The following is a 10,828-nucleotide window of genomic DNA, read 5'->3' on the forward strand; positions in this document are numbered from 1 at the left end:
ACATGTTATCAACCCATAACAGTGAAGCTATGGTTGCTGGTTTCGTGAATATTTGGCATAGACGGCTTTGTTTTATTTTCTATTTTTATCCAAGATCCGCAGGGAAGCAATTGTTTATGTTATGTAGCAGTTCATTATAATTTCGATGTTTTCCAGTTATTTATACAGAGATATGTCTGGAATCAATCAATTTGCAGTTATTTATCACAAATATATGTAAAAAAAAAAAAAAAACCCGCACCATTGCATTTACAGTTACGATAATTCACCTTTAAATCAATGCATTACTAGATTAGCGAATTATCAGGATGCAAGCTTTCAGAAAACAACATTCTTCTATTACACGTATTCCATTTATTCATCTGTTACGCTTGTTTGCCATTCTGTTCAACATTGCGAACAGTGCAGACAATAAAACATAAAAGACCAGCAATACCAATCAATATAGTACATGTGTGAGACAATCCTTACTGCGCTTGTCCTGATTTTAAAACATTTGGAAACAAAACGGGTTATTCTATAGAACAATGTTTTAAAGCCACACGCCCTAGTTCCATCCAGCAAAAATAAATTATAATTTGGTTAATCTACAAACCTGTAACACAGTTAGATCACGTTTTTATGGAATGGAGTGAAAAAGCAGGTTTTATATCGATAAATACCATGGTAATCCCCATGTCCTAATTGCTTGAAATAATTTTGAAAGTTAGTAATCTGATGTCACCGGTAGAACAATGCCTACGTCACGATAAATTTCACAGAGTGCGCACAGACTTGGGGTGCGTTCCTTTCACCTCTCCCGGACATGTTCCAACTGTTCTGTCCTGGTTGTATCCCCTCTCCAGATATCGTAAGACTTGGTTTTAAGGGTTTGTAACGTTTTGTATTGAGACACTTACTTGTCTAAACTTTATTGTTACTGAAAATGTTCACGAACTGTGAAGAAAAATCTCACAAATGAACAACAAGCAAACGACAACAAATCGGATGTTGATTGCGCGAACCGTGCACGAGAAAACAAACCGAACCAATATGATAACGGTCACGTGGTATACCAACGTCTGTGGCGTTTACACAGGAATATTCCCTCTAAAAATAGATTGGACCTCGTTTGCTTAACGGTTTTTTCTCGAGTGCACGCGGCTTTTTAAGAAATACAAAAAAATGCATTTCGTGGTTTTACAAACATCAGGATTACCAGGATTATCAAAAAGCACTTCAGGTGAATGGAAATGTGTATTCTAAATAATAAAATGTAAGTAAAGTGCAATTTTATTTGTGAAAAAAATGGGTTTAATAGCGAACAACAACGCCGTAATGGTTAACAACTAGCCATAACTAGGGCGTGTCCCTTTAAGTCATAACTGAAAGAAAGCCAAAACGAAGTATCGTGGGTGGGTAGTTGTGAATTATTTATCGAACTGTTGTTCATCACTCGCATATGCGTTTAGGAGAAATCGATGTAGTTCTAAGATATAAGTGCAAGCTGTACCTCATATAAGCTGTTTGGGACAGAATAGGGGTCCATACTGTCAGCAGCAAAATTGTCCAGCTGCTTATGTTTGTCTATACAGACTGGCTACAAATGTAACAGTTATATAGCTTTTTAGCAATAACTGTTCAAGAAAATATTGAAAATGACTGAACATTGGCTGAAACAATTTGTTTTACATGATTGTGCACTGCGGCGAGCTCGTTTATTTGCAACTAGTCGTTCAGTACGTGCTAATCTAGAAGATATTAATACTTAAATAGAGAGAATGTGCTCTTGTAAAAGACAAAACAAACACACCCAAAGCAGCTACGGGGACAACAAAAAACAATTTTAAATCTGGCTATGCTTGAGTGTTTTGAATTTAAGCTGTTTTAACATAAACTATTAAAACTGGTCTGCCTCCTTCATAGCAATATTTTATCTCAATATAAAAAAGGTGCATTTTGTTTAACGGCACCACCAGAGCACATTGATTTATTAATCATCGACTACTGGGTGTCAACATTTTGGTAATTCTGACATATTGTCTTAGAGAGGAAACCAGCAACATTTGTTTCCATTAGTAGCAAGGGATCGTTAATATGCACCATCCCAGACAGGATAGCACATATCACGGCGCATCAGGCGAGCTCGTTATCACTAGCATGGGTTATGTCTCTAACCCGGACCCCACCCCCACCCCACACACCCACCCCTACCCCCGATGTAACAGGTCCTAGTCTTAGTCACGCTATTTGTATGCCTATATCACTACTTCTATGTTCAGGCACATCTGAATCGGGTGTAATTTCTAATATCGTTAGTGGCTGGGTCCGGGACGAACCGTTGTAACAAAATCAAGGAGCAATTTTAAAGCAATTTCATCAGTATATGGAATCAACGGGTAAAATATTAAAATTGTTTTTATTAATTATTACTGATACAGTGCAAAATATCTAGGCCCGTGTCAAAGTGATATATGCCACCAGACAGTGATGTCCCACCGCAGCCGTGTATGATGTCAGAAACAATAATCGGATCTGAATATCAATTTCCATTTATTTCAATAATTTCAGAGAACATTGTTTAAAACACGATTACTGGGCAACAAACTGGATATTAAACTCGCTACTATCCCGTATCCACTTTGTCCCTCATGAAATTATTTATATTTGTCGCGAGCTAAAGCGAGTGACAAATGATAATTGTATCCACTGTTAGTGAAAGTGGCCGTCATGACTCAAATGAATGTTGGAAAAGAAAGTTATAGACAGTGTTTTCTTAGTACCTACCACAGAAAGAAGAATGAAAATGTGCCTATATATTTTAAACTTAATATTTAAACCTAACCTATAGCCCAGTACCATGAGAATTTATTTTGGATGAGGTTTTATTTATCTGTTAGTTTTTCGGCCCGTCTGTCCATCCATCCATCATTAGGCTACCTATCTACCTACCTATCTGTCTGTCTGTTGCTGTCGGTCTGTCCTTGCATATCTCTCTGTCTATATGTTTGTCTCTGTGTTTGTGTGACTCACTCTCTCTCTCTCTCTCTCTCTCTCTCTCTCTCTCTCTCTCTCTCTCTCTCTCTCTCTCTATATATATATATATATATATATATATATATATATATATATATATTATTTTTAAATTTTATTATTTAGTTTTTACCATAGTTTGACACCCAATAGCCGATGTACTGGCATGTCGTTAAACATTCATTCATTCATTCTGTCTATTTTTCTGATTGCTTATTCAGTAACATTTCTTTCGCGGAAACAATTGTTAGGTAATCGGACCAATTCCCTCTTCAATACAGTTGGTAAGCCTGAATGCATTTCGTTATGCCGAGATGTCTTATTCCTAGACCGCTGTTTGCCAATCAGTTATGTCAGATCAATTATTTCTTTCTCACCACTAACACACCGTGGGCATAGAGGTATGGCAATCACGTACGCCACTACACACATCGTCCTTGAACAGTAAGTCAAATGACAATTGGGAACGGTTGAACATGTCTGAAGAGTCCATTAAAAATGTTCAAAGTATTGGTTTGAAGTGAAAAACATTTGTCATCTGGGAGTAGTTAATGAAGTTGATCGCGCTTTCCCGCATATCCGACGTAACTAAGTCATCGGCTTATTGACTGGTGCCTTGCACGACCTTACACGACTATACTGGAACTTGACCGCGCTTAACCACAAATTCGACACAACTAACCCATTAGTGTATTGCTTTGTAGGGTTCGATTGCACAGTGCAGACAGATGGTGGGTTCGAACACCAGTACCAATTCCACTATGGGCTGCCTCTCCAGGACAATCATTAGTCAAGGTTTCTGCCAGAGGTTAAAATGGGTATGGTGTCATACCCAAATTGATTTGTAGTTGTGTGGGGTTTTTTAAGTTGACCTTTTGACAAAATTGATTACTTTTATCATTACTGTATGATTTTCTTAAAGGGACATTCCTGAGTTTGCTGCATTGTAAGATGGTTCCAACTAATAAAATATGTTAATGATTAACAGGAAGAGGTCTCTTAAGACAAGTGGCTGTTTAATACAGTTTTTGTTTACTCCTATATTGAGAAATAGTATCACAGTATCGTCGGCAGTTGTAACCCTAATATTACCAGCTTGTTATCTATAATATGATTCTGCTGACGTAGATCAAAACAGCGCAATTCTCATCAAACGGTTATTTCATGTCTCTTCCTTGTGCTTTCTTTTGTTGTTTTTTGTGTTTGTCTATATGTGTATGTGCGCGTGTGCGTGTGTTTTTCTCCTCCCTCTCTCTCTCTCTCTCTCTCTCTCTCTCTCTCTCTCTCTCTCTCTCTCTCTCTCTCTCTCTCTCTCTCTCTCTCTCTCTGTGTGTGTGTGTGTGTGTGTAGATATATATATATATATATATATATATATATATATATATAGAGAGAGAGAGAGAGAGAGAGAGAGAGAGAGAGAGAGAGAGAGAGAGTGTAAAAAAAACCCTGTATGTATGCATATCTGCCAGAAAAGAGGTCACCATTTAGATCCTCAGCTGTTTTTGGACAAAACTCCGGTTCCAGTTGTGGAGGAGACCAAATTTCTGGGGGTTATTTTTGACAGGAGGCTATCCTTTGTTCCTCATTTACAGTATGTGAAAAAGAAGGGCTTGAAGGCCCTCAATATCTTAAAAGTTATTGGCAAGACTGAATGGGGAGCAGATCGAAAGGTTATGCTCCGACTTTACAGATCTTTAGTTCGGTCTAAACTTGATTATGGGTGCATTGTGTATAGGTCAGCACGCAAGTCGTACTTGCAAATGCTAGATCCTATACACAACCAGGGACTTAGGCTTTGTCTTGGTGCTTTCAAAACATCTCCTGTGGAGAGCTTGTACATCGATGCACACGAACCTAGTTTGGGTGCTAGACGTGCAAAGCTTTCTCTGCAGTTCTCTACAAAGATTAAATCAATGCCAAAACATCCTGCACACAGTGCGCTGTTTGATAGCATATATATGAAGTTATTTGATGCGAAACTGATTGCGATTCGAACATTTGGTCTTCGCATTAAGCAGTTTTGATTAGTTTCTAACATTGATTTAACAGACATTTTGGAAACGCCATCATATTTTATTTTGCCACCTTGGTGTATCAAACCACCAAAAATTGTATTTGATCTTGTGCATCTAAAAAAGGATCGCACAGATGCAGTTATTTATAAACAACATTTCATGGAAATCCAAGAAAGGTACTGTGATTACATTCCTGTTTACACAGACGGATCACCGGATGGGAATTATGTGGCCTGTGCTACAGTTTTCCCATCAGACGCAATAATTTCCATGAGATTGCCCGATTCAGCATCAATCTTTACTGCTGAAACCTGGGCAATCATTAAAGCCCTGGAACAGATTAAGGATTCATGTGCATCCAAATATATTATTTTTGCACTCACTTTCGTGTCTCCAAGCTCTACAGTACATGAAATTGGAGCACCCGTTAGTTGGAATGGTGATACGAAAGTGTGTCTTTTTATTAATTGCCAATAAAGATGTTATATTTTGTTGGGTACCCAGCCATGTTGGCATTAAGGGTAAAGAAAAGTCAGATGGTGCTGCCAAGTCTGCTTTGAACTTGCCCCGTGTCCATGTTGGTGTCCCCTACAGTGATTTTAAATTTCATATTAACCAATATATTTTTTCGACTTGGCAAGATGACTGGGACGGTGCGGTTGCGAACAAGCTTCATTCTGTCAAGCCAATCTGGGAGAGTGGCAGTCATCTTACAGGCGGTGCAGGAAGGATGAAGTAGTCTTGTGCCGTGCCCGCATCGGCCATACATATTTGACAAACTCATTTATTTTAAAGAAGGACCCTGCTCCTCAGTGTTAACACTGTCAGTGTACGCTAATTGTGCGCCACATTTTGGTGGAACGTGATCATCTCAAGCCGACGAGAAGTCATATATTTTGCAACAGAAATGTTTTCGAATCCTTTAAACATTCATTCATTCATTCATTCATTCACATGGGTCATACTGGTTATATTTCCCTGAATATCTTGAACCATGTGGATAATAAATATATGTATGTATGTATGTATTGATGTACGAATATCTATATATTGTATGTATGTCGAGGTTGTCTGTTACATACATAGATATTAAATCCTTTCTGGCCTCACAAATTGTCCCATGCCGTTGCTGGGAATCGAACCTGTGGCACCGAATGTATGTATCTCTCTCTCTCTCTCTCTCTCTCTCTCTCTCTCTCTCTCTCTCTCTCTCTCTCTCTCTCTCTCTCTCTCTCTCTGCTACATAGTTATTAAGGATTTTTTGTATGTCTCTTGCATAAACTTTTATACGTCTACTTCTGAAGTCAATGCCATTAATAACAGTATTAGTACTTTACGTCGTTTTAGCTGCCTGAGATTTATTTTTTTATTTTCAGTCTGACATTGCTTTTTGCCAATTGCTCATTCACTTAACACTTGTGCATGCTTATTGCGAGGTTGCCGTACTATAAATGCAATTTTTATTTGCTGTTCATAAATCTTCTGAGTAAAGTATTCAACATCAAATGCCTAGACAAGGCAATCGGTCGAGGTCACCATATTGATTTTTCCACATTAATTAGCGTAACGTCATATTCCGGAAACAGACTGGTATGATTATAGTTACTAAGTTTTCGAAATGCAATTACGATGTCTTTACAAGAGCGAATTCGGTAGAGAAAAAATACACGTCTCCGTCATTCATTTTTATCGACAAGTTAAAAAAACATGTCCAGAAAAAAGTGATATTTAAACAGAGTATTAAATCACCATAAACGTACACATATAGTGACATATTCACACAAATTTGATTGCAAAATTCGAAATACCAAACTTGATTTGATTAACTCATTCAGCTCTGTCCGGTCTGAGCGTAGCATTATGGTTGTCCAGAATTAACCACATGGGAGAAAGGGACGATGGGCTGTAGACATGGTAGTTATTTATTTTTTTATCTGGTGGGTCTGCCGTCTTAAATTCCCCTATTCATAAATGTTTTGTAAAACAGATCCCAGGTGTGGAGCACTGGCTGGAACAAAAAAAAGAAGATTGATTGCACATCAGACGAGCGCTTTACCACAGGGCTACGTCCAGCCCCTTTTTGCGGATACGTTTCTACTCACCATGGTCGTCTCACTGACGGAATCAAAACTCAGCAGGAATATTTTTAACGTCACGTTAGTCGGAACATCTGAAAGATAATGAAATGTAGATGTTTTTCACATTGATATTAAAATACGGATTTTCCTTTGTTCAACATTGTATATACGGTGTATGGCCGTCATCTTTGAGAAACGATGATAGTTATACTTTCATGGAATAATAATCCTGTGTTTTGTGGTGGTTGGGGATGTTTGTTGTTGTTGTTGCTGTTGTTGTTGTTTTGTTGTGTTATTGTTATTGATATTGTTGTTTTGGGGTGTTTTGTTTTCAATCATGTGGCACTGGTTGGAACGGGAAAAAATCTCTAAGTCTGTCGAGTGTGATCGATCCTATGGTCCATCACTCTTCAGGTAAGCGTCTACACTTCCAGAATCCGTAAGTTGATTAATATATATTTTCACGAATAGTGGGGAGACAAGTTCATTTTGCATACAAAATAGAATAATCACAAAAACGTTTTTAAACCTGATACTTCGTATTAAAATTAGCAATATTAACTCAATTGTCTAGGTTTCTATTCATTTGCGATACATTACTGAAAACGATTCCATACGATTAGATGATATCAAATCCAGATGTGATTATTGACAGACCTTTCAGTACTGAGCTAGTCAATAATGCCGACACAGATATCATCATATAGAAATATTATGGAGATTAAAAGGATCTTGGTCAATGGAATACTAGTAATCACAAAAAGTAACCTGATACTTCGTATTAATGTGTCGGGTCGTAGATTAATCGTTTCCAGCCCTAGCCTCAGTTTCAGACCAGATCACGGTAAAATTAGCAATATTAACTCAATTCTCTAGGTTTCTATTAATTTGCGATAAATTACTGAAAACGATTCCATACGATTCTGTGATATCAAATCCAGATATGATTACTGACAGACCTTTCAGTACTGAGCCAATCAATAATGCCGACACAGTTATCATCACATAGAAATATTATGGAGATTAAAAGGATCTTGGTCTATGGAAACAAGCCGTGTAATTGAATACCAGGTAAAAGGGTAATAAAATAGATATTGTTCACCATGACAGGCAGTAGTGGTTATCGCCATTAAATGTACTTATTTATGTCACTAAGCCAAGAAAAGGAGTTACTGCAAGAAGTGAGATTTGCAACCTCTATCAGAATCCTCTAATCCGATGTCACAAGTCAGCAATTAACGTCAACTTCCGTTTGTCATGTCATGCTGAAAAGTCGGGAACTGAAGCAAGGCAGGGTCAGAGAAAATATCACTTCTGGGCACAGGTGCGTGTACAGTGGGAGTTTCGGGCTAAATAGGAGAATATTTCAAATTGTGACATAGTGTTATTAGTCTCTGGAAGGGAAGCAATGCTGTGGTTCATCTATTTGCCACACGCATCACCAGATAAGCCTGTTTAAGAAAGCTTTCTTATTATCCTACATAACACAGCTGACATAGCTTTACACTGCCTAACAATTGGGATTGGCAACTTAATGTCCTATCCGTGTTGCGACTTAATGTCCTATCCGTGTAGCTATCGGTGAACGAACGACATTGTTAACTTCTTCTGTTTTAAAGGTTACCGTACTGCATCTAGCAAAGGGGCAGCACTTTTATTTATATTTTTATCGTTTGTAGTAAAGATGAGCCCGCAAATGAACCCTGCGACATGTTTACAGCGTCTGAGCATTACTACGAGCGATTAATCTCTCTTCTGTAACGAAAGGCAACACAGTGTGTCCAGAGTAATTGTTAACATGTTATTTTGAGACGCTATTAAGTGGTTAATGGAGAAGAAAAAAAATCTCTTTCATTAATTTTGGTTGTATTACAATAGACATCGTGACAGCCTGGGCCAGTCATCGACAGTGCACTTACAGCACAGAAGAGTTTGATCTCGCAGGAGTTAGCCTCTTGTTGGAAGATGTGGTAGACACCTAATGAAGGTTCATTCAAGTATGTTGTTAAACAAACTTTCCTTTCCTGAAGTTTCATTAGCAGTTCCGTAAGGAATAACTGGTCCATCGGTACCATTACCAGTCGTTCGGTTTAGCCAATCTGTTCAGATCCTTATAAAGTGCAGAGGAAAGCTATCAAGTAAATGTCAATGTCGGTGGCGTATTGGTTTTTCTGTCGGCTAGCAGGCTGGCAGGTACTTGGTTTGAATCCCAATACAGGCTCTCTGGTATATTGTGAGTCCTAACGGATCAATGAGGATGTAGAAGAAAACTACACTGACTCCCATTTTCTGTCATAGACAAACAGTCCAAATAACTGACGTGTGTCCAGGATAGCGTGTTTGAACCCGATGTGTATAGATAGGTTCAGAGAGTTGTCTACCTATAATGAATTACCTTTTTCGTATTCTGGCGGCACTCGGGAATCGTAGCCAGGTTTCTCCTTCGTCGTCGTGGTGTTCACTAGGTAGCTGAGGAGCGTTAATCTGAAAGTTAAACTAACATGAAAATGAAGAAGAAGAAGAACTTTGGTTTGTTCAACGACACCACTAATGTACATTGATTTATTAAAGGGACATTCCTGAGTTTGCTGCATTGTAAGATGTTTCCGACTAATAACACACTTCTACTATTAAACTTACGTATTATATATATTTTCTTGTTTAGAATATCAGTGTCTGTATATTCAATGTGTTACTGGTCGTCTTAATATTTGTAAGAAGCCCAAACTGGATTTGGTCTTCAAATAATTTCGTACGTACGAAAAACATTTATTTTAGGAAATAAAATCAAATTTAACCTAGTACAAATATTAGAACGATCATAAACACGTTTAACATACAGACACTAATATTTTATGCAGAAAAAATATATTTCATATGTAATTACAATCGTGAAAAAGTGTCTGTTAGTCGATAACATCTTAAAAATTGCAGCAAACTCAAGAATGTCTCTTTAATCATCGGCTATTGGATGTCAAACTTTTGGTAGTTTTAGCATATAGTCTTAGAGAGGAAACCCGCTATATTTTTCCATTAGTAGCAAGTGATTTTTATAAGCACCATACCAGACAAGTTAGCACACACCAAACGCCTTTGATACAAGAGCCAGTAGTACCATGGTCATCATAAAACCACAAAATAAAATAATAAACAACACAAACAGTTAAAACGTATTTATTATAAACATTTCAAACAATAGATTAGATCATTGTAAAATATATTTTTCATTAACTTACAGCATTGTAAATTTAAAAACTCAAAATACTGTAAAGCACAACAATTGGCAGCATTGATTGTAAATACATTTTCTAATTATGTTCAAAATAACGGTTTCTTCTTGAATGGAAATGACACCTCAGCACATGGTATTAAAACTATAGCTATTTGACATCAATAGTATGGGTATCTTGATATTTGCTTCAGATAATAAGATAATAAATTACATCGTGTCGCCAAATAGTATATAAAAAAAAGAAATCATTTATCTGTTACATTAGTTTCTAACCGAGTGTCTGCCTGCACGTAACAACCGTTAATTGAGTTTCCATGTTTCATTGTGGTATACCTTGTTGGCGGAGTGGTTAACGTCGCGGGCTGTCAAATGCCATGCGAATAGGTGTAGTTGGTTCGAATTCTGCAATGGACACTTTGTTTTTTAAATATTATATATCCTTTTTCAGATAAAACAGCACATACCATGGATACATATTTTGATAAACC

At 37.4% G+C, this 10,828-nt stretch overlaps 1 protein-coding gene across 1 annotated transcript in view; it reads right to left on the minus strand.

The window, feature by feature from the left end:
- The window catches only part of LOC121374473 (glycine receptor subunit alpha-2-like), a 29,443-nt gene extending 19,094 nt beyond the window's left edge, over positions 1-10,349 (minus strand). Inside the window, exons 1-3 of the mRNA XM_041501571.1 lie at positions 10,345-10,349; positions 9,504-9,592; positions 7,133-7,200 (exon numbers count right to left, since the gene is read on the minus strand). Coding sequence (XP_041357505.1) covers positions 7,133-7,200; positions 9,504-9,592; positions 10,345-10,349 — 162 coding nt within the window. The remainder of the gene's footprint in view (positions 1-7,132; positions 7,201-9,503; positions 9,593-10,344) is intronic.
- Between the last annotated feature and the right edge of the window lie 479 nt (positions 10,350-10,828).

The sequence above is a fragment of the Gigantopelta aegis genome, chromosome 6, assembly GCF_016097555.1.
Source record: "Gigantopelta aegis isolate Gae_Host chromosome 6, Gae_host_genome, whole genome shotgun sequence".
Taxonomy (NCBI): Eukaryota; Metazoa; Mollusca; class Gastropoda; order Neomphalida; family Peltospiridae; genus Gigantopelta; species Gigantopelta aegis.